A 27,402-nucleotide genomic window follows, 5' to 3' on the forward strand; every position below is an offset into this window, starting at 1 on the left:
ACTATACTGTAACAGCATCCCTCAAACTGTTAATACAGCCTAGTATCCTGTTGGTCTTTTGTACCGCTGCTGTGCACTGGAACATGATGATTTCAGTGATTTGCCAATAGTCTCTTCAGTTGACAGTAGAGGACTTTCCTATTGCTAAAATCAATGGGTGTTTCATTTGGCACATGTTATCTAGATTGGTGATTTGCTCTCTGTCACCTAAACTATCCAGATTCATTAGAATTTCATTTTAATTTTTTTCTCCTTTCTCATTTTGCCTCCAAGTTTAGTTTATTGTACAAAGCTGGAGATCTTGTTTTCAGCTTTCATTCAAATTACTTGCATATATATTAAAATATCCCTAAAACCAAACCTTGACATTGTTTTTCAGAGATGTACTGATATATGAAGTGGGTATGTGGAGGAGTGGGTGTTTTTGTTTATTTTGATTTTATTTTTTGTTGTGTTTTGGGAGGAAGTTGTGGGGGAATTAAAACCAAAAAAGAGCTAGCATCCAGATATTTAGCTTCATTGTGATACAGTTGTGCTATATCATTTTCCAAAGTCTTTTTTACTGTTTTATTATGATGTGACTGCCATCACTGCATAATTGAGGTTACAGCTGAGCTTTAAATATAAGCCTGATTTTGTGTTCTTTTCCCCAAAGAACAATGCAACAAAGTAATATCTGCTTCCAGATTTATGTTAGATCTGGGGGCAATTCTATAAAATTTGAAATGACTTGGGCAGTGAGTTCTTGGATCATGGTACCCAAGACATAGAACTCTTAAACACAGTTTCAAAAGCCTTCCATTAAAAAAAGCCTTTTTATTATTTAAAAAAAAAGAGAGAGAGAGAGAGAGAGAAATAAAACTGTTTACTGGATTCCCCTAGCTGATATCTGGTGGTCATAACCAGGTTTTAGTCTGCTATTGTCAAATTACAAAAGCTCTTAACATTTTTCATTAGTTATCTTGCTCGAGACTGTCTGCTCCAGTAAGCTTAGTTTAACATGGCAAATGCCTACTGAGAACTAAACTTTAAATAAATAAATATCTACCCTTTTTTCTTACCCTGTGAGGTCTACTTCTGTAATCTGGTCACTAGGGAGGCTTGTCAATTGGAGGAACAAAGGGAATGTTTCCGTCAAAGGCTGAGGGCAAGTCTACGCTACCGCGCTACATCAGTGCAGCTGCGTCACTGTAGCGCATCTGGTGAAGAAGTGCTATGCCAATGGAAGAGCACTCTCCTGTCAGTATAATTACTCCACTTCAGCGAGAAACATAAGCTATGTTGGCAGGAGATGCTCTCCCACCAGCATTGCTCCAGTGTGGATAGCGTGAAACTTGCATTTCTTGGGGGGCTTTTTCACACCCGAGCGACGTAAGTTAGATCAACTTAACTGTTAGCATAGACCTGCCCTCTCAGAAGGAGTCCAAGAAACCTCATTGCGGTCTTTTGGGGTTTCTTCCTTACTATTGAACCTAAGGAGGTGATCAGGAGAATGCCTATGTGCAAAGCCCACTTCCAGTCCTCCCCTCCCTCCAGAACTCATGGGGTCCTCTGGTTCAGTCCACCTATAGTTCATCAATGGGGAACCCCGCTGCTGCAAACCACAAGAGGTATGCTGGGTGGAGAAGGAAGGAGACGGGAAGCACTGACACTTCGCTTTCTCATCTTATATGTCTAAAGTTGCACCGGAGTGCACACTCTGTATCTGGACCACTGCAACTGACAGCTCCCCATGCCCTTCAGTAAGTCACTTGCTCCACCATATCTTCATACACCCTCGCCTTCCAGAGATCCATTCTTCCCCCATGAACCCCACACCAGGCACCTAGTGGTTTGTAGTTGTGGGAGTGCTCAGGAGTAATTCATAGGGGATTTGCTAGAGCTTCACCTAGGATGCCCTTCACCCTGTAGATCCCAGCAGCATGATTCCCCTCTGACAGACCGTAGGTTTGGTGAATGAGACAGGGAGGAGAGGGTGTTTTTCTGCCTTCTTTTCTTGCACCACTGAGGTGATCCTGTGTGTCCCCCTTGCCACCCCTACATCTCTTTGCTAATAATTGTCCCTCCAGTTACGAATCTCAGGTAAGGGTCAAGGAGGAAACAGTTTTCTGGCTAGAATTCATGGGAGGGAGGCCATGTGGACATAGGGGAAACGAAAGTTCTTCGAGTATGTGTTAATGTGGATCCCAACATGGGAGCGCATGTACCTCATGTGTGAAATCAGTGTCTTTTGAATAGCAGTGTCTGTCAGGGCCATGCATGTGCTCTCTGCCTCCTGTGCCCACATACAAGTGCATAAAGCATGGAGTGGCTGTGACCCTGCCTCAGTTCTTTCTTACTATCCATGGCAGCGAAATGAAACCTGGCTCCCTAGTTTTTTACTCCGGGTAAAACTCTTAATGCTTTTTTCAGCATCTTCAGAAATCTTCTGATCTACTGATATACAACCACCCTGAACCTCCTCAACTTGTCTGGACTGATTACTGATGGTCAGATATTGCCCCCATCCCCATACACCCCTCCAAAAGAGCTCCTCAACATGGCTGATTGAAACTTGCATGCTTCAAGTCCTTTCTGTCCTGTGATGGACGAATTCCTTTGAAAGATGGACAAAGCAGTTGTCTCTTCTGTTTAGAAGAGGCCAAACTACCTTAACTGTACTTGTATAGCAACATCTTGGAAAAAAATGATATAAACATACTACTTTATCTGTCCATAATTAAGACCTTTCATTTTTATCAGAGGCCACAAAAACTAGAATCCCAGTTTAATTGCATAGTTGTTGGATCAGGGTGGATTTGATTTAAATTATGATTTAAAAGAAGTCTTGATTTAATCATGGATTTCTACATAAAAGTGCATTCTTGTTGGTTATTATAACCTTAATACATATTCTTCACAACTCAGAGATAGATGTAGGTTTCATTTTTAGAAGGTACACACTATACATTTTTAAACAGTGATTTATTTTGAAAACTTTTCAGATTAGTTTTACAGCTATATCAGAAGATGAATGATTGTTTTGGTTATTTCATTTACCAAAGGTAATTGAAGCAGATAGTTCTCCTCCCAAAGACTTCATAAATATCTCCAATTCAACAGGTTAATCATTAATATTTGGAGGATTTTCTTGCCATGCTGTATTAGGATGAGAACATCACCAGACAGACATTTAAATTGTTTTATTTAACTAAAACAACAACGTTACATATTCTGGATTTTTTTCTTCAACAGCAAACATAATATTTTAACAAAACAAGCATATGAATTTTTGAGTTTCGTTAGACATTCAAGTTTTTTTAAAATCAGGTTTGTTTGTTTTTTAATTTTTTAACTAAAATAGTTAAATGAAATATTTTTAAAAAAACAACAAATTAAATCAACTATGTCAACATGAGAAACTTTAAATATTGGCTTCTGCAGCTAACTCAGTCGTCTTCACCTTCATTTCCCTGTTTGTTCATAATCTGGAAAAGAAAAACAAGCTTTCCTGCTTTTTCAGGTCCCAAACGATTTCTCAATTTGGAATGAATTAGTCCAAAGAAAGAAAATATCCTTTCTATACCGGCAGAAGAAACTACCGCTGTTAAAAGTGAGATTATCACTTCAACAGTCTCTGAATCCAAGTGCTTAAGTGACTTCCACCAGTTCACTGGTGTGACTTTCTTTAAAACCGCATCAGCAAACATATTTCTTGAATGGTTCACCCTTAGCTCTGAAGTTTATTATAGTTGGCATTATGGAGGGATGATTGCTGGATGTCCATGTCATAGCCAACTCCTCTTCTTCAGCAGTTAAGATTTGATCCTGGTACCGAGTATTGAGAATATTTGCAAGAAAATGAGCTGGAGATAGTGCTTGTCCCATTTGTTTTTTTAATGCTTGTAATTTAACTCTGTCATTGCATATTTCTCTTTTTAAGATCTCACTCAGTTCCTTCCAAATTTCTACAGCGTCAGCAATAAAACAGCTATTTATCTGCATTTTGTTCAAGGCTACAGAAACAGGCTTCATGGTACTCAGCATGTGTTCAACATTTCTCTTAAGCCCAATGTTGAGAACTTTGGCTGTGACAGTGCCATCTATTTTTTCACGATTTTGTTCACAAACTCATTGGATTAGGCCAGTTCTTGATATAGTGCTCAAAACAGTCCACTACTGAGTTCCATTGCACGTCTTGTGGGAGAGTTAGCTTGGTTCCTCCCACTTTTTTCAGAGCGGCTGGTGCAAAGTGGTTGTTACAGAAGTATTTTGCAATTTCAACAACATTAGCCTTTATTTCTGGAACACTGAAGTCTTTGGCTAGGAGGTGCATCAAATGAGCACTGCAACCCTATGTCATTAGCTTGGGACTCTCTTCTAAATAATTTCGTCTCATCTTGGATACATTTGCAGTATTGTCTGTGACCAAGCTGCGTACTAGACATTTGCTTTTTTTTCAGTTTGTTATAGCTTTTACTGCTACTTCTTGTAAGTATTCTGCTGTGTGTGTATTTCCTGATGTATCAATTGTTTCTGTAAGGAAGACATTCCCTTCTTCTGTTGTCACACAAGCACATACAACCGGATCATTGTGGACATTGCTCCACCCATCAAGACTCAGGTTAACAATTTTACCCTCTAGACCCTTTGCACACTGCTCAATTTCTATTTCATACACTTTATCCAGCAATTTGCCTGCGACATCTGCTCTGTTGGGTGGACTGTATCCTGGTCTTAATGACTGAACCATGTTAATGAAGTGTGGGTTCTCAATCACACGGAAAGGAGATTTTGTTGCATAAACAAATTAGGCAATTTTTTCGTCAGTTACCTCTTTTTGTAATTTGCTGGTTCTTATCACAAACTTATCTATGGTTGTTTCTGGATGATGGAAATATTTTTTTCTTTTTGCTACAGATGATATACTGTGGCTATGTGACATACATGATGTGACTGAAACACTATCATTGGCAGATAACTCTGAAACTATAGAAAATGATGGTGATCTTGAAGTTGGATAGTCTTCAGAATCCTATATGTTGAGGATGGATTCTCCTAAACAAAATAAGTCAATGCAGTTATTTAATTATTATTACCATACTACTCATTTAGTATTACTCATTGCATTCACTGACACTCAGTACTACTTTAAAGGTGAAATTGTAAAAGGAAGATCTGCCTATTTCAGCTATTTATTTTTTATCACAGCTGCATCTAAAATGATAGTACCATAGAGTAACAACTATATTTTTTGCTCAAACATGAGAAATCAAGACTAATCCAGAAGGAAGACAGGCAGTCCTTAAGAAAGAAGTATGAAGAAAAAAACTTTACCAACCTGAAGATCCTGCATGTTCAGACATGTTCCTTTCATCATCTTCAACGCAGCTTCCTCCTGAGAAGGAACACTTCTTATGATGTTGTTTCGTTCGGGCAACCAGGCCTTGCATTTCTTTGTTGCACTGTTTGCATTTTGCACACATGCCTATCTTACTCACAGGTAGAGGAACTTCATTAAAATATTCCCAAACTGGGTCTCTTTTACAGCCTGCTGCCATTTTAGGTTTTCCCTTCTAGTGAGAGAATGGTTTGGTATATCTCAAATCAATGAGAAAAAAGACCTCAAGACTTCTGGAATATGGTGCTCAAACAGTTTCAATTTTGTTTCTACTGCCTGTCCCTCCCGTCTCATATTTATCTCCAGTCTTCTTCTCCTTGTCCAGATCTATTCCGCCCCCAACAATCTTCTATTCATTGAACTTTTTGAAACTTTGCACTTTTAGAGAGAGGTAAGGGATTGATTCTGTGTACACAAATTTGCAGCGGGACAGTAGGGTTGAGGTCTGTTATTTTTCACCTCTATATATTCTGTGCGAAAGGGGTCACCAGTACAAAAGTTTGAGAACCTAGGGTAAAGAGTGGAACTGGATGGGATAGCCGTGGGTGATAATCTCTAGATAATCTCCTTCATTTGTCAAAATTCATGGCCCATTTTGGTCAATTTCACGGTCATAGGATTTTAAAAATCATAAATTTTATGATTTCAGCTATTTAAATCTGAAATTTTATGGTGTTGCAATTGTAGGGTCCTGACCAAAAACGAGTTGGGGGGGGGGGGGGTTTGCAAGGTTATTGTAGGGGGGTTGTGGTACTGCTACCCCTACTTTTGTGCTGCTGCTGGCAGCGGCACTGCCTTCAGAGCTGGGCAGCTGGAGAGTGGCAGCTGCTGGCCGGGAGCCCAGCTGTGAAGGCAGAGCCGCCACCAGCAGCAGCGCAGAAGTAAGGATGGCATGGTATGGTATTTCCACCCTTACTTCTGTGCTGCTGCCTGCAGAGCTGGGCCATTACTGAGAACAGCCTAGCTCCATCCTCTTTGAAACCCCCCTTAAGGTAGTTGAAGGCTGCTATCAAACCCCCCTCACTCTTCTCTTCTGCAGACTAAATAACCCTAGTTCCCTCAGCCTCTCCTCGTAAGTCATGTGCCCCAGCCCCCTAATAATTTTTGTTGCTCTCCGCTGGACTCTCACCAGTTTGTCCACATCCCTTCTGTGGGGGGGGGACCAAAACTGGACTCCAGGTATGGCCTCACCAGCAGCACTCCAGGTGTGGCCCCACCAGTGCCGAATAGAGGGGAATAATCACTTCACTCGATCTGCTGGCAATGCTCCTACTAATACAGCCCAATAGGCCGTTGGCCTTCTTGGCAGTGAGGGCACACTGCTGACTCATATCCAGCTTCTCATCCACTGTAATCCCCAGGTCCTTTTCTGCAGAACTGCTGCTTAGCCAGTCGGTCCCCATCTTGTAGCAGTGCATGGGATTCTTCCATCCTAAATGCAGGACTCTGCACTTATCCTTGTTGAACCTCATCAGATTTCTTTTGGCCCAGTCCTCCAATTTGTCTAGGTCACTCTGGACTTTATCCCTACCCTCCAGTGTATCTACCTCTCCCCCCAGTTTAGTGTCATCTGCGAACTTGCTGAGGGTGCAATTAATCCCATCATCCAGATCATTGATAAAGATGCAAAACCAGCCACAGGACCGACCCCTGGGGCACTCCGCTTGATACCGGCTGCCAACAAGACATCAGCCCGTTGATCACTACCCATTGAGCCCAACAATCTAGCCAGCTTTTTATCCACCATATAGTCCATTTATCCAATCCATACTTTTTTAACTTGCTGGCAAGAATATTGTTAGAGACCATATCAAAAGCTTTGCTAAAGTCAAGATATATCACATCCGCCTCTTTCCCCATATCCACAGAGCCAATCAGATTGAATCAGTCAGCAGCCGCCACTCTCCAGCTGCCCAGCGTTGAAGGCAGCAGCGCAGAAGTAAGGGTGGCGTGGTATGGCATTGCCACCCTTACTTCTGCGCTGCTGCTGGCAGGGCGCTGCCTTCACAGCTGGGCACCCGGCCAACAGCTACTGTTCTCCGCCTGCTCAGCTCTGAAGGCAGCACAGAAGTAAGGGTGGCAATACCATGACCCCTCTAAAATAACCTTGTGACCTCCCTGCAACTCCCATTTGGGTCAGGACCCCCAATTTGAGAAACGCTGGTCTCCCCATGAAATCTGTATAGTATAGGATAAAAGCACACAAAAGATCAGATTTCATTGGGAGAGACCAGATTTCACGGTCTGTGACAAGCTTTTCATGGCCATGAATTTGGTAGGGCCCTATTTATGGCCATGCACACACACATTTCAAATTCCTGATTATACAAATAGCATACTGAAAGCATTCATTTTCCACTATTCAATAAAAGCCCAATCCTGCCAGATACTGAGTACCCTGCTCCTCATGGAAAGATGCTTAGGACTTCATAGAATAGGACCATATTATTTCATGTAGCATTCAGTTATCTAAGTGTCATCAGCACAGAACTAGTGTGTTTCCATATATAAATTTCATATGCTCAGATCAAGCTGTCAGAACACGTACATGAAAAGAGCAAAAGTTATGTGATAGATAATCACACATGGTAGGGGAGAATCAGTGTATGGAACCAATGTGTTACATAGTGCATGTTTTTGCAGAGACAGATAGTGCTAAGATGGTAAGGAAGGATTGAATTAAAGTAGTTTAATTCTTTTTAACGTTCTTGAAAAGTAGCATGCAGTCAGCCCACTGATGTGTGTCTGCACTCTTCACTCACCTTCATGTTTTATTGGTGGTGGGTTTTTTGTGGGATAGAGGCTCTAATGTTTTGGATACTTGCTATAACTTTCACTGTGTCTGTGGGGGGGGGGGGGGAATGCAAAACATAATTAGGGTATTCTGTTTATTTTACTCTGTTCCAACTTGAAAAACTTCAGTCTACACTTTCTTTTTGTTCTTAGACTGAGTGTACTTGTCTTTTAAAATTCTAAAGTGAGAGGCAAAAGCAGATAAAACTGGGCTATTTCTCTCTCTTTCCTTCTCCATACTCTCTCAGGTGTTCTCCCTCAACAATCTAACCCCCTCTCTACTCTTCTTTTTATTGTCTCCCTCTCAAATGAGAGAGCTCTCTTGTACTCCTTCCCTATCTCCACCAGAAGAACCCTCAGCAGTCAGTGACTGTCAGGGTGCTCCTGTTCTGTTTCTCTTAGTGTGGAGCAGCTTTTAGGCTTCAGGCCAGGGAATCTCTGTTCAGCCTCTTCTCCATGTGACTCAGGTAGGAGGATGTAGCAGCAAAGTAAGGAGGGCAGAAAATGGGATGAGGGATGGAGGTTCCCATGGTGATGGTGCTATTGTATGCTGTAACTAACTAAACCTAAGAATATCCTATCCTAGTCGCCACAGAGACTTGTTCTTCTCTGATACAGTACCCCTAGACACTCCTTTTTTTTTCTCTCTCTCTCTTTTTGGGGAAACTGGTCAGTTCTGGAGGTTTAAAACACATCAGAACTGTCCAGTGTTCTGCCTGTTAAACCTGTTTTGTATTCATTTCCCCTCTTAATTTCATGATTCTTTACTGTAACCATTAATCTCTGCCAACGTACATTAATCAGATGATTCTTGAAAAACAGTTCAGTACATAAGCTAAACTTTCATTATATGTCACCTCATTAATATATGTTAAGACTGTCATTAGATTGGATTCAGATGTCTTGAACCATTCTGGCTATCCTTAATCAAACTGCAAGGTGAGATTTTCTTGCACCACATTCTGTAAGATGTATCCCCGCTACAAACGTTAAGTTTCTTGTTCTGGTTTTCTTGATCCTCGCATCCCTTTTTGAAGACATTTCCCTGCAGCATAACAGTTGTGCCTAAATACATCCTTGCTGCTTGCTTTGGAGAACCCATCTATCTCCTTGCCATCTAGAATCACAATGATGTTCTTTCTGTTGAAATTGGGAAAGCTGTAGAAAATATTTTAGTAGCCAGGAGGGAGGTCAGTTTGGATTCACCATACGTGTCAGGAGAAGGGATGAGGGAGTAGAGTGCCATCTATAGCATTAATTGCAGCTCCATTATGGGAAAGAATTTTTTTTCCCCCCCTGACTTGTTTATACCTAGATTATTTTGGACCTTTGTTGCATGTGCAAAAAATATCAGTTCACTACCAGTGTGTCTTTTAATAACTATATATGTTAAACAGGGCTAGTTTTCTTTTTTCTTTTCTGCAGCCTAGGGTCTCCCACAGTTCTGTTCCGGATGGGCTGTGCCTCCTCTCTGAAGATACCATAGGTGGTTCAGCACTGTTGGTAAGCTATGGCACTTAGCAATATCTTCTTTTGAAGCCCATCAGAAATTCTTTATCTGGCAAGTGGACCAAGTTGGTGGTTCAGGGTCTCCTAACCCCATTTTTTTAACAGTAATGTTTATTCATTTTTCACGCAGTAGTGAGTTCTTTTCAATTTAAATCTCCTCTCCCTAGCTGAGGAATCACTGGAGCATTGAGGCTCTAACTCTGTGGGTCCTCCCAGTTGAGTACTTCTATAAAGGTCTCTTTGTGGGCCCCACCACAGCATCAGAGAAACCCTGCAAGTATTGAGCCAAGTCTAAGGGGTGATTACAGCTTTTCAAAAGCGTCAGAGGCTGCTACCAGCCTACCCTTGCTCCGCCAGGCACAGGGATTTGATACTATGGCTCATCTGGAGATTAGCTTTCGACCAGTCAGACGTCTCCTCCTTTGGTTTCTCGCTCCATTGTATCGCACTCTGTCTCTCTGGAGTCAGGTTATTCCCTCTTCGTGGCTTGAGGTGCTCCTTCTTCGCAGCATGGCCCTCTGGCCAGATCACTGTAGTTTTCTCCCTCCAGGATATCAAAGTCCCACTGGATGAATTGTCTCAGGCAGTCTTCTGAGCCACTACCCAAACTGTGTCACTTCCCCAGAGGTTGATGGGGAACCCGGGCCTATCTCTACTCTACTCTGGGTTGCAGCCCAGGGGGACCCTATCTCTAGCAACCATAGTCTACCCAATGTCAGACCATGTTGCTGTTTCCCTGGGCTCCTTCCTACTTTCTTCCCTATTTTCTGGCCTCCCTCTGGGTTACCAGTGAAACTTCCTCTGTTCCCTGCAGCTCCTTCACCCTCACTCTGGTTCTTGCCAGAGTCTGTATTCCCAGGCAGTATCCCAGGGTTTACTCTGCCCTAGAACTCCTCCTTGTCTCTTGCCAACTCCCCTCCTCTCTAGGGAGTGACTGCAGAGTTCCTTCCTGCAGCCCTTGTTGCTCTCAGCTTGCCCCTGCCCAGCTGGGCTGCTTCATCCATTAGGCCTTATCAGCCCTGACTGTTCTCCAGGTGCAGCCTTTCATGGGGTTAATTGGCCCTTTTTAACCTACTTAGGCCTGTTATGAGGTGGACACCCCGTCACAATCTTGTTATGTTCATTACATGTTTAGGACCCCAAAATTGCTGCAGGTAAGACATTAAAATAGTGTGCTGGTTGGCATACTAGGCATTGAGGACATAATCCCAGAGGGAATCCAGGCTCCCTCTACAAGGTTCCTAATGGCATTGTGAGTAGAAAGCAACTGAGAAAATGTGCAGAGCACCATCTTAGTCTTCAAAGAATATATTTATCAAACTCTACAAAGTAGGTTTTCAGTTTTCTGTGGAGGGCATCCATTGGTAGGAGGGTGTTGCATATTGTGATATTTTGTTCAGACACGTTTTGTACTGGAGGGGAGATATGGGGGTTCTGTTTCTTCTGGTGGTTGTTGTTTTTTCCCCTTCTTTCCTCCCTATTCCATAGTTTGACTGCTTGGTGCTTCCCATGTGGGAGAAGCTGAGCTGCAGAAGGGGGGAAAAATTGTTAATAACTTCCTTTCTACCCTCAATGTCTCCTACAGTTCGATCCTCCTTGGTACAATAATGTCTGGTTGGGAGTTTTTTATTCAACTTTGGGACAACTTTTGTGATGGGACTGCGTGAGGGGGCATGTCCAAATACCATAGCCTAGAAATAGTGCTGACCAGCCTCCGATGTCTCCAGAAAGGAGGCAAAGCCCGTGCATCACAGAACTGTGGGTGATGCTGTTAGTAGAAGGGAAATTATCAGCTAAGAAATTATTTTATTTTTCCTTTTATAAATTGAACCACTTTTTAAATCCCCACAATCTGAGGTTTCACTGAAGAAATTATATGATTGACAATTGGAAGTATTGCATTGCAAGCATCAAGAGGTAGTGTAATTAATAAATGATGGTGTGGTTGCTTTGTGCTGCTGCATCTTAAGTTTGCTGATTAAATGCGTAGCTTAGCTTCATCCATGGCCAATTGCCAATATCTTGAGATTTAGTACAACATTTTAATTTTCTTTCCTACCTATCAGTAGCAAGAATTTCTTAAAGCAGATGTATAGCTCTGCATATTCTGAGTAATAAGAAGTGAATAATAAGTAGCAAGATGGTGACATAAAAAGTGAGAACTAGTTATTACAGGCCTCACTTTTCTGTTGTAATAAGTGCATTATTACCTCTTTTAGTCCATCTGTGGGCTGCTATTTTTTGTGATTAAATGTCTGCGTTGGTTTCAGGTAAGTATACAATTCGCAGAAGAGAGGAAGCAGCTCAGCATAAAGAAGGAAAGGACAGACAGAAGGAAAGAGACAGAAGAGAAGAGCAGGAAGAGAGAGTGATCTAGGGGTGGTTCAGTGTATTTGAGTGAAATAAAGTTTAGAATGGAGGCATGATTATAGTTTATCCCATTAAGAGAAAGAGTGTTGTAGTGTATAAGTAAGCTATTGATCATAAATACAAAAAATAAAGACTTTTTTTTTTTTTTTTTGCAAATTGTTTGTTTGTTTTTATATGTCACTAATTACATGGCTACCACATCAAACTTCACTATTCCAGCCCTTTAACTATTGGGCCAAAGACTTTCATCTCTGCAGCTGGTGTTCTTGGAGTTTTTTTTTAAGGTCACTGAGGAAATTTGGAGATGACCATATTATTGGGATTATTTTTTAAAATCACATCGTCCATGGGAATTTTCATTATTAAAAACAGCTGTAGGAAAACATTTTAAAGTGAACCTAATTGATTTTTCAATGGGACTTAAGCAACTTAGACACTTTGAGAACTTTTACCTATAACATGAACACAGTCTCTTCTTGGAGGGTGAAGGGTGACCCTGCTATGCATTTACTTCCACAATCCTTCAGTAGTGAGCTTCTCTGTGCCTGACAGCACCAGCAGACTTCCGTGTCCTTTAATTTTCATCCTAGCACATTTTAAAGGGACACTGGCAATTTGCATTTTTAAAATAGACAAATTTCAAAAAGTTTTCTGACAAAGCACCTTTTAAATAGTATGTTGTTTAAAAAAATTATTATGTCTTTTTCTTCTCAGTGTTGATATTTATTTTGGGGGGTCTTCCGGTATGTACCAGACATAGTTGGAGCCCACCCATGTTCCTACCCTCCTTATTTTCTTAATGTGCCTGCCTGCTAACTACATCTCTACCTCGATATAATGCTGTCCTCGGGGGCCAAAAAATCTTACCGCGTTATAGGTGAAACCGCGTTATATCGAACTTGCTTTGATCCGCCGGAGTGCGCAGCCCCGCCTCCACGGAGCACTGCTTTACCGCGTTATATCCGAATTCGTGTTATATCGGGTCGCGTTATATCGGGGTAGAGGTGTATTTGGTTTCATTTTTACTGCCTCTGTCACTGGTTAAACATCCACTTGCCTGGCATGGAGAAGACCATGGGCACAAGCTGCTTCTGCAGGAGTGTACGAGATTGGTGATAACATGCTAGTGGCATGAGAGAGAAGAGCAGTGGATTATCAATGAGTAAAACTGACCGTGCATTAAGTGCTGTTAAATTCACAAAGTAAACAGACAAACACAGTCTCTCTAATCTCTGCCAGTTACAGTAATCTTTGGTATTTCCAACAATCTTCAAAACTTAGATTGCAATATAACATTAGGAAACAATCTTGAGTTTGGAGTGAAACAAAATGTTTGGCCTGAGCTAAGGTGCAGAATTCATGCTTGCTTTTTAAAAAATTAACTATTTCAGAATGACGGTGAGTACAGTGAGAATGATGAGCCTGTGGACATTGAGACCGTGGAGGAGCTTTCAGAGAAGATTAATATTGCCCGTCTGAAGGCCACAGCTTCCAGTATCGGATCTTCCAAACAGAAGTAAGCATCTTTTGTACCAACCAAGAGAACTAAAGTTCTGTTTTACCAGTGAATTGGCATGAAAATGAACTGGTTAAACGAGAGGTTTACAAGAAATTGTAAGACAAAGTAAGGCCCCAATCCTATAGTCAGATTTCCCAGCGCAGTGGGACTCCGCATTGACTGACTCGGGGTCCATTCCAGTCTTATGAGCACTTTATCTTAATAGGGCCAACGGTCTGTCTAATTAGTTACTGAAAATAAGCAGAAATGTCTGAGATGGTTAGTTTGTTTTTTGCAGCCCCTTTTCTGCTGATCCTCTGCCCTCACTAGTAGATATACTGCTGTAGCTGAGGGATTGCCAGTTAGTTTCAGGCTGTGACATTTTGTTGTCTTAGGCTCCATTCCTACAGAAAGAACAGAGCAGGGCATCGTTGACTTCATTGAGAGACCAGAACCTTAGTGAACAAACTGTTTTATCTACTTTTAAAATCCACCTTGGTTTGTTCATTCTTTGTTGCTGTTGTTACTTTTAAATGCAAAGCACAGACCAAAAAAAGCTCTTTGACGGTGTATAAAGGTGGCCTCAGATGTTTTCCTTTATTTCTTCTGGTTTGCTACGTTAGGAATATCAGATCCTGAATTCCCTCTGTTTGCTGAAGGATTTTGGCAAGATCTTTGAAGAATCTGGATGGTGGTATCGCACATCTCAAAACATTTCCTTTCCTCCTTTGAGAGGTACGGCTTATGTTTCAGCCTCAGACCGTGATGTGACCATTCTCTCTAAACATTGCCAAAATCTTTCAGTAAAAACGGGGAAGTGAAGATACGGTATTACTAAATGTGAATATTTCTAATGTTTAAAAAAATCTTAAGAGTAGATATTTGGGGTCTATATTTTTCTCATAAGATAGTAGTAATAAGCCAGAAATACTGTTTTTGCCCTATAGTCCACCTGTAGCCTCTGCATTACTGAGATTGCTACTGGCAGACATTGGCAGATTTTAGAAGTATATGCTTGCCATTTTGCCCTACAAGGTAATTTTACAGTTTTGAAACAGATTTGTCTAAAGTCTGTGGTGTCCAAAATGGAGCCCACTCTTGGAGCAGCGCTGGCAGCAGTATACCACCTCCATGTAGTTGCAAGGAAAATTCATTTCAAGGGATAAGCATGGAGAATTCTAAGGCTGTTGGGAATGTAGTTAATGAGAATAGAGTACATGAAATGAGTAATGTTGGGAAAAACTTTATGCATCTCTTCCAGGCACCGTATTCATAATCCTTCGGATGAGAAGGTGGCAGACAAGTCTACTAAGGTATATATTTACTCTTCTTTTTCCTCTTAGTATCAAACTGGGTAGGAGCCTAATTCCAAAGCTCATTAATTTTAAGAGAGACTGCCATTGACTTCAATGGCCTTTGGATCAGGGCTTAAATTTGAACAGTAAGAAATAACTGCCTTCACTGCCATTGCATCTTATTAACTCTTAAGATGTCTTAGATTTTCTGTTTCTGGCATGTGTAATTTGCAGTGAAAATGCATATCATGTATCAAATTGAGAATTATGTTTTTTGTGTCTGGAAATGGCGTATAGGGCTTATAAACACGGCTGCTGCTTGTCAAAAGGAAACTGGATTGCTGAAAGTGATAGCTTAGTTTAAATGGCCTACACTTTGGCAAAATTAAAGTGATCTGATAAAGATCTTTTGATCCAAAGACCATTGAACTCAAAAAGAGTCTTTTCATAGACTCAAAATCACCTCAAAAATTTAGACTAACTTCCTATTGTTTGAAGAGGCCTGTAAGGAGTACAATACTGTTTCACAGGTTAAAATAATAGAATATATACTGCACCTGTCAGAGTAACAAAATAACAGACCTACCAACCTAGAGTGGAGAGAGGAGTAATTCATGCCTGAGCATGATGGATATCTGCCTTTGTGGCAGCTGATTTAATCAGAGACTGCTTTGTGATGCATTTTTAATTTAGTTGTAATCATAGAATGAAGTGATTCGTATCTTAAATTTAATTTGCTTATTAACTTCCCCCCACAATCTTATCTAAAGTGCCTTCTTGTCCCCTTCCCTCCATATTCACTCACCTAAATATGAATGAAATTGGCTTAACTGCAAGGAAAATTAATATGTTTTGTTTGATTTGATGGTTTACAAGGTTTACTGGGTTTTTTTTTTTTTTGAGAGGTTAGACAAAGGTTAGGTTTTGGGAAGATGAGGTTACAAGTGTGTTATATAATATTAAAGTCAAGCCTTGTATTGCACAGTGTCTGTCTTATGTGAAGATCTATAATGTATCCATACATGAAAAGCTGTTATCTTCTGAATGCTTTTGAGTGGAAAGGTTGCTGGACCTTCATCTTCATTGGTGACTCTGATATTCTGGCCCCCTTTCATTATATTCCACACATCCTGTAGTGTTTTATGCTTTCACGAATCTTCAGATTTCATGAAGATCTTGTAGCTAAACAGCAGAGTTTTATTCAGTAGTGATGTGACTTACATAGAAATGTGTCTTAATGACTCTGTAAATCAGGCTTGCATTTTTTCCCCTTGAGTTAGTTTTTGATTTGAAATAGTCACATGGTTTCTTTTCCAACAGAAACCCCAATTCTGGAACAGAAAACAGAAGAATGAGGCAGAGGCCTTTGCTCATTACCGCCAAACACACACAGCAAATGAACGCCGACGTCGCAATGAAATGAGGGATCTTTTTGAAAAGCTGAAAAGAGCTCTGGGACTACATAGCCTTCCCAAGGTCTCCAAGTGCTACATCCTCAAACAGGTAGGCATTTTACAGCCCAAGCTCATCTGGAGAAAAATTCCTTTAATGTGGGGCAAAACTGACATCAGGTCTTTGAGAAACAGTGTGTAGTGATATGAAAAATATTTTAGTGGTGAGTGTAGAAATTCTGTTCACCTGAGTGCAATTATTTCACAATGGGGAGAAAAGGGTTAATTCAAGAGCAGATTTTTAGGGTTGTGAATTTAACTCTGGAAAGTAACTGCCAGTGTGCCTTGGCAATTTTAAATTGTACAACCAGACAGTTTTGATAAATAATGAAGACAAATCTCTCTAATGTAAGAAGAGAGAGCCCTTCGTGAAATATTTTATTTCAGCATAGCACTTAGGTACAAAACTGTAAATGAAAGGAAACAAACAGCACATAATGAAGAGCCATAAATAATTATGCTCATCTGTACATTGCATTCCTAGGGCTGTGTCAATTACCTGCTAGACATAGATTTATGGAAAATAGATCCTGTCAAACTAACTTGATATCTTTTTTTGATGTTTTGGTTGATAAAGATAAGAGTGTTGTAATATATGTACACTTCTGTAAAGGCATTTGATTTGGTACTACAGGACATTTTGATTAAAAAAATGAGAAATGTAAAATGAACTTGGCATACATTAAATGAATTAAAAGCTGGCTAACTGATATGAATCAAAATGTAATCGTAAGTAGGGGACTCATCGTCAAATGGCTATGTTTCTAGGGGGGTCCTGCAGGGATGGGTTCTTAGCCCTGTGTTGTTTAACATTTTTATTAATGATCTGGAGGAAAACATAAAATCATCACTGATGAGGATTGCAGGTAAGACAAACATTGGGGAGTGGTAAATAATGAAAAGGACATGTCACTGTTACAGAGTGATCTGGATCACTTGGCAAACTGGGCACAAGCAAACAAAATCAGTATGATAGTGCTAAATGTAAATGTTTACATCTAGTAACAAAGAATGTAGGCCATACTTACAGGATGGGGAACTCTATCCTGGGAAGCAGTGACTGGAAAAGATTTGGAAGTCATGGTAGATAATCTGCTGAACATTAGCTTCCAGTGTGATACTGTGGCCAAAAGAGCTAATATAATCCTTGGATGCATAAATGGGAAATCTGAAATAGGGTAGCAAGGTTATTTTACCTCTGTATTTGGCACCAGTGAAAGTGCTGCTTGAATAGTGTGTCCAGTTCTGGTGTCCACAGTTCAAGAAGGATGTTGATAAATTGGACAGGGTTCAGAGAGGAGCCATGAAAACGATTAAAGGATTAGAAAATGTGCTTTATAATGATAGACTGACGAAAGCTCAATCTATTTAATTTAACAAAGAAAAGGTTAAGGGGTGACTTGATTACAGTGTAAAGTACCTGCATGGTACAAATATTTAATATTGGGTTCTTCAGTCTAGCAGAGAAAAGTATATCATGATCCAATGACTGGAAGGTGAAGCAAGACAAATTCAGACTGGAAATACAGTATAAATTTTTAACAGCGAGAGTAATTAGTCACTGGAACAATTTACCAAGAATCGCAATGGATTCTCCATCATTGACAATTTTTACATCAAGAGTGGGTGTTTTTTTGAAATACATGATCTAGGAATTATTTTGGGGCAGTTCGGTAGCTTTTGTTATACAGGTTAGACTAGATGTGACACTAGATGTGCATAAACATGAAGTGGAAGAAACCAACATTCATCCTATTTCAATTGCATTCAGAGAAACATTACAACATGGTGACTGAACTTTCTTCTTCTGTCTCCCGATATCTTAAAATAATGATGGAAAATGTCTGTAGGGAGACTTTCAAAATGCCTTTTTGACTGGGAAAGGAGAAATACTTATTTCTGTTTTGTATGCTTTAGCTTGGTCTCTAAACTGGTATTCTGACATGCTTTAGGCCTACGAAGAGATCCAGGGGTTGACTGATCAGGCAGATAAACTGATTGGGCAGAAGAACTTACTGACTCGCAAACAAGACATTCTGATCCGTAAAGTATCCACACTTTCAGGTGAGGTAGTTTACGGGGACATAGTGGTTGGAATAGTGAAAGAAAGGACTTGAGGGAGTGGGGTGGCCATTAGTGGATATATGCAGAGGTGGTAGAACGTGCAGATATGAGATTTAGGGTCAGCTCCTCAAAGGTACATAGGTGCCTAACTCCCATAAAATACCTTTGAGAATATGGCCCATAGATTCTAAGAAAGAAGACTGATTTTGGGATTGGGGTGTATTTGTGATAATATAAGGTACAGTGTCATAAACACAGAAAAGGAAGTATTTATTTCTTCAAGCAGTAAGGGCCAAAGATTCTAAAGTGGATCTTCAGCTCATCTGCAGCTTTTGAGGACAGAATTCAGACCTGTCAATCACTGGCTCAGGGAAACAACCCTGCTGCTGAAGAGACCCGCTACTTTTGTTTCACCTCCATAGGTAAAGGAAGTGTGGACATACCTTCCTGCTGCAGAGCTTTAGGATTTTAGTATCCAGTGCACTGGGGATATCCAGAGAGAAGAATATTTCACTTCCTCCAGAAATAGTTTTGTCCAAAGAGCCTTTCTCCTATGTCCTCAACAGCAACACAGGGCTTCAACTTTGGACATCAGTCTGGTGCTAATTCCTTTCATGACATCCTTTCAACCTTCCAAAGGATCTGTCCCTATACTATTGCTCTGTCTACTGGCTTTTATGGTAACAGCTGCATCAGCCAGATGGGATACGGAATTAGCACTGTCCTGAGAATACAAATATTGCATATTCCATGCTGACAAATTGGTTCTCAGGATGATCCTGATATTCATCTAGGCATGTAAAGTCAACTTCATATTTCATAAGTTATGGGTGATAGGACTAAAGTCCTTCTGTCCCAAACCATTGTGCCTCGTGGAAAAGCTGTGGCACCCGGGATGTCCACCTAGCACAAAAAAAGTATCTAGACAAATGTAAAACATTAAAGCAATCAAGCTCAGTATTTGCAGTCTATCTGTCGGGTGTAAGCAGGGAGGAGTGAGTGTTTGTTTTTCAGAATCTTACATGTCTAGGTGGATCAGGTGGCACATACTTGAGCCATATGAGGCAAAGAATTTGTCTTTTAGTGAACTCTGGTCACACTCCGTAAATGCAGTACACGCCTCTAGATGGAGACGTACTGTTCTTAAGAAGAAATCTGCAAGACAGCCTCCTGGTCCTTTATAATATGCTTCAGAGCTGGTAGGTAAGCCTCCCCTGCTGCTGTAGTTGGAAGGATGGTATTGATTATATAGTACCTCTTGTCATTTGGGAAACAGCCTGTGTACAGTTATATGTAGTGTAGTTGTAGCCGTGTCGGTCTGCTCTGTGTGGCTCAAAAGCTTGTGTTTCTCACCAACAGAAGTTGTCCAATAAAAGATATTACCTCACCACTTTGTCTTTCTGTGTATAGTTATGTCAGTTTTGATCATATATTAAGCTCAATTCCTAGGTAAATTCTCGCCATACCTACACACTGTTGATAAAATCCCTTTGTACAGTCTGTGGATCTTACTGTTCTGAGTAATATTAAAATTTATATGAGCTTACTCTAAAATTTCCTTTCTTTGAATAGTAAGATCTACAGATCTGAACAACTTTGGGTAAGATAAGGTTTCCCCATTCATAGATAAGTAAATAATGTTTTCGTGCCTAGCTGTCAGTGTTTTCATAGTTAAGGACAACACAGTTTTCATTGTAGCTGTGAAAGTTCTCAACTGGCAACCTGTCCGTCAGGGAGGGACATATATCCCTGAGCCATTGGTTGTTAGGTCTGAGTTCTGTCTATCAAAGATGCAGACAGGCTGAAGACCTATTGTAAGATCTAATGTTTCTCCTTGAAGAAAGGGAATTTTGGGTAAATGTTGATACATTTTCTTGTTTCTGTGGTGTGCGCTAGACTGTTCTTTAGAAATTGAAGGGGGTTTACTGCCCCTCCCTGCCAAAAAAAAAATTAATTGGGGTTAACCTGCTGGATCTGCATGGTTCCATTCCAACTCTTAGTCCTGGAAGCAAGTAGAATCTGAGGACATATTGACTCTCTGTCTCTGCTAATCTTTCTGTAGGTAAGACAGAAGAGGTCGTCCTGAAGAAGCTAGAATACATTTATGCCAAACAGAAAGCAGTAGAAGCACAAAAGAAGAGGAAACAAGTTGAGCCAGAGGAGCTTGTTGTGTCCACCAAGCCCAGCAGAGAGCAAGAAGAATCCTCCACTTCCTCCAAAGAGTTGGGACAAATGATTGTGACAAATAGGCGGGGGAAGCCATTAATACTCGCCAGGAAAGGAGGCCAGGCCGCCGGTAGGCTAGGAAAGATATATGTTTGATCTAGTTGCAAAGGGAAAAAATATATAATTGGATATCTTGGGGGGGAAATAGCAGCCTGCTTTGTGTAGCCATCTTGCTATAAATTTATTAATTTAGTACAAAGTAAAGGTGAAGTATTAAAACAAGAATGTTTGCAGATGTTATGTATATTGTACGTTCTAAGGTACAGTCAGAGAAAGTCTGGCTGTTTACAAAAAACACATTAACTTCTTCTGTGATTGGCTATGTGGGGTCTGAGGTCTGCACATGTGGAAATTAAGGTAATCTGAGTTTGCCAATTGTAGCCGATTGTAGCCGAGAAAATTGTCCAAATTGAACAAAGTGGGCTGAGGACACCAACATTGATATTCACCCAAAAAAGAACTTCTGTCAGCTAGTAAGTTTATATTGGTTAAAGGCCTTTTGGCATGCAATGTCAGAAATATCACTTACAGTGTATGGTTTATATTTGTGTTTTTATACAGTCGAGACCACATCCTCTCCTATTACATTAACTACTGCCAGCCTAGTGATGACTCCACAAGGGCAGGTACTTACACTGAAGAGCCCCCTGATGCCAGGACAGGTAGCTGCTGTTCCTTCCACACTCCTGCAAGCTGAGCTAAAGCCTCAAGTTGCCAGCAACACAGTGACAACACAGCCAGGTAAGGTCACGATAGCAGATTTATTGGAAGATAAGAATTGGTATTGAATCTGTATCTCTGTTCATTTATGCACTTCAGTTTATAAAATAATATTTTTTCCCGTAAGAAGGCGTGTGCCTCACCAATAGGGTCCTTTATATAATTCTTTCTGTATTCTCACAACTTCACTGAGTATGGTGGATTCTTACTGAAATATACCTGTTATATAAAACAAAGATACTTGATTATGCAATCAAAATGTTAACCAAGTCAATTGAGCTATTTATGGTTTTATCATCAGGTAAATAGAATCTATTGTTGAATGTTAGTATTTCCAAATGAAAGAGAGAGGGAAAATATCTGAAATGTTGTGTAGAAGGGAGAGTATCGTGCTGATCTGTATTAGAAATAGAACAATCAGATAACCATTTCTTAGACTGCTTTCAGATGGTAGTATAGTATCAGATACAGCATGGAGCTAAGTGCTGTATTTTCTATTTTTGAGCCAGTATCTAAAAAAGAATTGCTTTTCTTCCCAAATAAGGTATTGCATCTGTGATGATTCAGCTACCAGGCTCAACCGTTCCTGTCCAAGTGAAAGGCATCCTCACTAACTCAGCCATTCCCATTACGTTGTCAACCATTGCCAGTAACCCAGTGCCCCCTGCTGTAGGAACAGCTGCAGAACCTCCTTTAGGTAAGTTCGTCATTCACAAATCCTTATGTTTGGGGGTATGAAAAGCTCTCTTTGCAAATATTTAGGTTCAGCTTTTCTTCAGGATAGTAAATAACACTGCATCTCACCTTCACAGTTTTGTAGCTCTCAGTAAAATTATGTGCAGAGATGGAGGGGGCATTTATTTGACTTCCTATTCAGCAGCACTTAAGGTTTGAGCCATCTTGGAACTCTCATGTCTGACACTATTAAAGCTGAAACATTTGACAGAAGTATTGTGCATGGGGTTTAGGCAGAAGATAGTGGATGTTTATATTAGTAGAGCTTCCTGTCATCCAGTGCATAGAACTCCAAGAGGAGGCCACTCACCATCGTACTGGAGATACCCATGTAATAGGGCATATGGAGCTAAGGAGGAAAGGAAAAGGTCAGTTTCAGATGTAGGGCTGGGGAAAATCTGACTACCATGTTTGGAAACTGTTTTGGAATCCAAAGCAGATGCTACCAGTAAGTGAGTATATAGGGTCCCTGAATTATGCAGTATCTTGCTGAGAGACAAAACATGCAGGAAACATAATTTTCAAGTGTACAGTAAATTATTGTGCAAATACAGTGGTATTTCTTGATGGCAGTGACCATTACATGGCTTTCACCAACCCACTTTAGAAAATTCCTCTTCTCTGAAGAAGCTCTGGAAAAGAAGAGGCTGGTAAACTTAGCTTAGTGAATGATGGCAGTAATTCCACTAATAATTAGAATGAACTAATAATTATTCTGAAAAGTAATGTGGAAGTGGTACTTCTGCACAGGCCTGCTCTGTAGTAGTTATATCTACTGACTTCAGGGCAAATGAATAAACATTGCTTTTACTTCTGCTTCTGGAGACAAAGCACCGCTAAGAGACAGTGTGTGAGGATTTCTGTCTTGTGTATCACCAGAAGAATTGTTTGCTAAATTCCAATCAGTTTCGCTTGTGACAATCCACTGAAAATAGGAGGAATTGCACACATGGCATTGAGGGACATAGCCTGAAGATACAGGTGTACCTGAGGGCTGAATTTTGTCTACAGAACTCTTACTACTGGTAGTCAACTGACAGATGGGAAAAGATCCTAAGATGAGTTTGCAAGGGCTGGCCTTAGGGGGGAAAACCTCTATCAAACGTGCTCAACTAAAAAACAAAAACAAAAATTCTGCAGACAATAGACATCATGAGATTTCATGTTGTTTATACGACTCACTCTTCAGAGTGGATTGAATGTTAAGGTTGTAGGGGGGGAAAAAGGTACAAACAGCTCAAGACTGTATTTGGGCAGATGCTTTACACTCTTTGTAGGGATGGTTTTGTTGGGGGGAAAGATGATGTGGGAGGGGGCAGATTGTCTTCAGCTTCAGTCACCAGTGATCCTGATGGGTTTTGCTTTGTTTGGTTTTGCAGAGAGTGAAGATTCATTCATGATGCCAAAGATTGTTAATGTGACATCACTGGCTGCTGAAGGGGGTGTGAATTTAAACCTGAATAGAAACAAGAATTCTCATGTAACCCCAGGTGCTGGTGCCCAGACATCTGAGCCGTCCCTGAAAGCAGGACCTCATGAAAGTAGGCGGAATGAGGACATCCTTTCAGAAGAAAAAAACAAGGCATCTCCTGGAGACAGCTGTGGAGATGAGAAAAATGCCACAGGGCCCACACAAATTTTCCTTGAAAATAAAGACAACAGCTTTCCACAGATTCGAAATGTACCCAGTGTGAAGGACTCCTCAGAGTCCTTTGCTAAAAAGTCTTGCATTGGAGAGTTTCTTGGAAGCCAGGGGAGGAGGAAAGAGACTGATCAGGGAGGGGAAAGGTTGAAGCCAAAGGATTCTCCATTCCGCAAGCTGCAGGTTAAAGATCTCAAAGACTCCAGGATAGAAATGGAACTGAGGAAGGTAGCCTCTGCAATGGAGGAAGCAGAACTAGACCCAAGTGAGTTACTGGGCAGCATTGAGGAGAGTGATGACACTGATGAAACCCTCACTTCACTTCTCAATGAAATTGCCTTTCTCAATCAGCAGCTGAACGATGACACTTCTGGCATGTCAGAGCTGCCCGGTACCCTGAGCTCAGACTTTTCTCCAGAAGACTCCGAAACGCGGAGGGGAACTGCCAGTGACCTGACCACTGCAGATGGAGCCTCCTTCCAGTTTGGTCACTTGGGTAGCAGTTTCAAGGGCCTTTCTGAAGTTCGAGAGAGTAGTGGCTCCATAAGCCCCCTCCTGCTTCACCTGGAAGATGACGACCTTACTGATGGTGAGAGGAACTCTGCAGAGCCTTCATCTCAAGCAGATATTTTGAAGATAGTGATAGGCTCTGAAATGAAGGACCCAATTGCCAACCTCTCAGTAACTGATGGTGGAGGTGGTAAAACCTTAGATCCCCTGGTAGAGACCAATGTGTCTCCTCCAATCCTGCAGATGAAAACTAATCTAGAAGCTGGTAACACTGACACACTGTGGAGGCCTATGCCCAAACTGGCACCACTTGGGTTAAAAATTGCAACTCTTCCATTAGACTCAGAAGGGCAGAGTACCAAGGTGATGCCAGTATTGGCACCTGTAGTTGCAAAACTGGCACCCGTTGGTTTAAAAACTAAATTACCTTCAACTGAGCTGGAAGGACAGGACAGCAAAATAATGCCCACATTAGCATCTGTGGTTGCAAAATTGAACAGTATTGGGACCTTGCCTTCAAATTCTGCAGGCAAATAAATGCTTGGATTTTTCAGAGACTGAAAGGAAAATCTGGAGCAATTTGGACTATGAAAGGAATTGGTATCTTGAGTTTTAACATCTTCCCTTGTCTCCAGACATTTGTTCCTGTATCCCTGTAAAGAAAATATGGTATCAGTGCACTCTTCTGACTGAGGGCAGGCCCCAAGCTGAGAAATCAACGCTATGAAACTTTAATTGTGCTAACATAAATTTTACCTCACTACTGTGTTCTGGATGTTTATCCCCCAGAAAGAAAGATGATGATGTATTACCATTGCTGGGCATATGGTATCCTTCCAACAGTGGGTCCTTGACAAAGAGTTTATGAAACTAGAGGTCTGATGGACCCAGGCCACTGAGAGATTCATACCTAACAGAGATGCAGTTATTTCTGGATGAGAAGAAATCAGGAGTACTAGTGTTTTACCAGCCAAATTAACTATCTATGCAGAAGCAGGGGTGTTCACATCTGCAGTTTGTGCACAGCCCACAAAATGTAATGAGCTTGTGTAATGAGATTGGAGCAAGCTTGTTCAAACTGGTTGCCCTGGGTGGAGGAAAGGGAGATCGGGGATAGATTTCCCAGAATGCTAATGTTAAAAATCTCTATTCTTCAGTGAGTGAGAATTATCTTCCTGCTCCTACTCTCTCTAGTTAGTTTCTACCTACATCATTTCCATATGAAATCCTAAACTCCCATTTTAAGGTGAAGAAGGAAATTTTCATAGTGATAATTGCAACACTCCAGTGTTGTTTTTTTAGTTAGCTAATTTTAAAAAGATAAAACCCTGCAATGTTCTTCCTTGAGCGTGCTGGGAATGAGACAGCATCCAGAACGAACAGATTCAGACAGGAGAAATCCATCTGGGTACCAGATTGCTAACTCTTTAAAAGCATTGCTGAGGTAGTTTGGGTGTCATTTGTCTCCGTTCTCCTCTCTTTCCTTCCCTGTTTCCTCCCTTCCTCATGGTTCTTGAAGACATATACATCTCAAATACATTTACAAGAAGTGACCCTTTCAGGATTATTGGGACATGAAAATAAGTGTGTGTGTGTGTGTGTGTGTGTGTGTGTGTGTGTGTGCGTCCTTCCAAACCATCCATTTCTTAATGAATTCAGGAAAGATACTCAGAGGTTCTCATTGCATTTACGCAAGATGTGTATAGCAAAAAAAAAAAAATGCTCATTACCAGGGAAATAGGGCAGTATTTGAATCACAAGATGTATTTTTTATTCTCTTCTGCCACCACTTATTCAATAAACTGTAGTTACTCTTCACTGTTAAGCTGTTGGAAGTGAAGGGCCTGCAGACTGTAAAGATATTTATATTTTTGTACACAATTTTTGTTTTCTTAGTTTCCTTGAAGAATGAAATTTTCAGCCTAGAAGAGACTATTTGTTAATGAGTGTATACATGATTTTTTTCCTATCTAGTTTTGTAAATAATAGAAATTATGGTGGACTTCAGGGGCTTCTTAGGTGCTCCTCAAAAGTGAAAATCACTGCTGTGAAAATTGTGTAGAATCTGGGAAACGGCGCATTTTGCCTTTCTTGCATAATTGTATTTAGGAATGTAATCCCTGCTCTTAATGCCTCAGCAGCAGCAATTGGGATTCCACATGCCCCCAGTGGCCTCCTCCCCTCCTCTCCCCCCCCCCCCCCCCCCGTGATGCACTATTGCAGGAGCTTTCATCTCTCCCAGCGCCAAGGCTGTGCCTGTGTGTCTGACATTCACATGCATGTGCTGTAAGTGATGTTCTTCCACTCTTCAGAAGCAGTGTCAAACTACATTTAGTGCAAAAGTATGCCCTATACAGTAAGCTGCAGTTTCTGGACCTGTGTCTAGAATGGCTGTGTCACTGGGTATGTATATCTTGTGTTGTTTCCTTTTCTTTGTTACAATTTTCTACTGGGCTGCAAAGCAAAGAGAGGGTTCTTAAGCTGGGTATGCATAAAGTTGCTCCAGACTCTGTGTAATGGAGGTGTCTTCACCTTGGGATTCTACAAGGCATGTTTGAAAACAGTTGGACAGGTGTGTATCACTTCTACTGCCTTTGCATATTTTACAGTTTAACCTCAGTTTGTGTCATAAATGCTAATCTCCTTCCTGCACTAAAGGGTTGAAGAAGAGGGTATGGGTTAGTATGAGAGCCATGCAAAGCCTTATAGATATCATTCAATGCCTTAGAAAAGGGAACTAGCCTATAAATACATGTTTATACCTACTCCTTAGACATTAGAGACTAGATCCGAACCTCATTTACACCAGTATAAATCTGGAGTAACTCAGTTGAGTTACACCAGATTTACACTGATGTACCTGAGAATTTGGCCCTGGGTATTTTAAATTGGCTGAAGTTGCTTGTCATTCTGCCCAAGACAGTTTGATTTGCTATTAAATTCAACTTGCTGTGTGAAACAGCCGTCAGCATTGCGCTGATGGTGCCACACAAAAAAAAGCCACTAAATTTCCTCTCTGACCCCTATCGCTTCTTGATTCAAAATGGCTGCTGTTCACTTAAGTGTTAAAATTAAGTGTGCATTAATCCATGTCTGTACATTAAGAAAAATATGCCTTTCACATTTCATAGGACACAGATAGCATTAAAGTCACTCAAACACCCTTTTAAAATAACCCTTCCTGCCTTGAGGGCAAGGTGATGGAAAAT

At 40.8% G+C, this 27,402-nt stretch overlaps 1 protein-coding gene across 1 annotated transcript in view; it reads left to right on the forward strand.

The window, feature by feature from the left end:
• The window catches only part of MGA (MAX dimerization protein MGA), a 68,149-nt gene extending 42,280 nt beyond the window's left edge, over nucleotides 1-25,869 (forward strand). Inside the window, exons 17-25 of the mRNA XM_065402659.1 lie at nucleotides 9,599-9,676; nucleotides 13,444-13,568; nucleotides 14,812-14,863; nucleotides 16,166-16,348; nucleotides 18,249-18,360; nucleotides 20,423-20,656; nucleotides 21,148-21,327; nucleotides 21,851-22,003; nucleotides 23,421-25,869. Of these exons, the coding sequence (XP_065258731.1) occupies nucleotides 9,599-9,676; nucleotides 13,444-13,568; nucleotides 14,812-14,863; nucleotides 16,166-16,348; nucleotides 18,249-18,360; nucleotides 20,423-20,656; nucleotides 21,148-21,327; nucleotides 21,851-22,003; nucleotides 23,421-24,730 (2,427 nt within the window). The 3' untranslated portion in view covers nucleotides 24,731-25,869. The remainder of the gene's footprint in view (nucleotides 1-9,598; nucleotides 9,677-13,443; nucleotides 13,569-14,811; nucleotides 14,864-16,165; nucleotides 16,349-18,248; nucleotides 18,361-20,422; nucleotides 20,657-21,147; nucleotides 21,328-21,850; nucleotides 22,004-23,420) is intronic.
• The last annotated feature ends 1,533 nt before the right edge of the window (nucleotides 25,870-27,402 follow it).

This window comes from Emys orbicularis, chromosome 4 (genome assembly GCF_028017835.1).
Source record: "Emys orbicularis isolate rEmyOrb1 chromosome 4, rEmyOrb1.hap1, whole genome shotgun sequence".
NCBI lineage: Eukaryota > Metazoa > Chordata > Testudines > Emydidae > Emys > Emys orbicularis.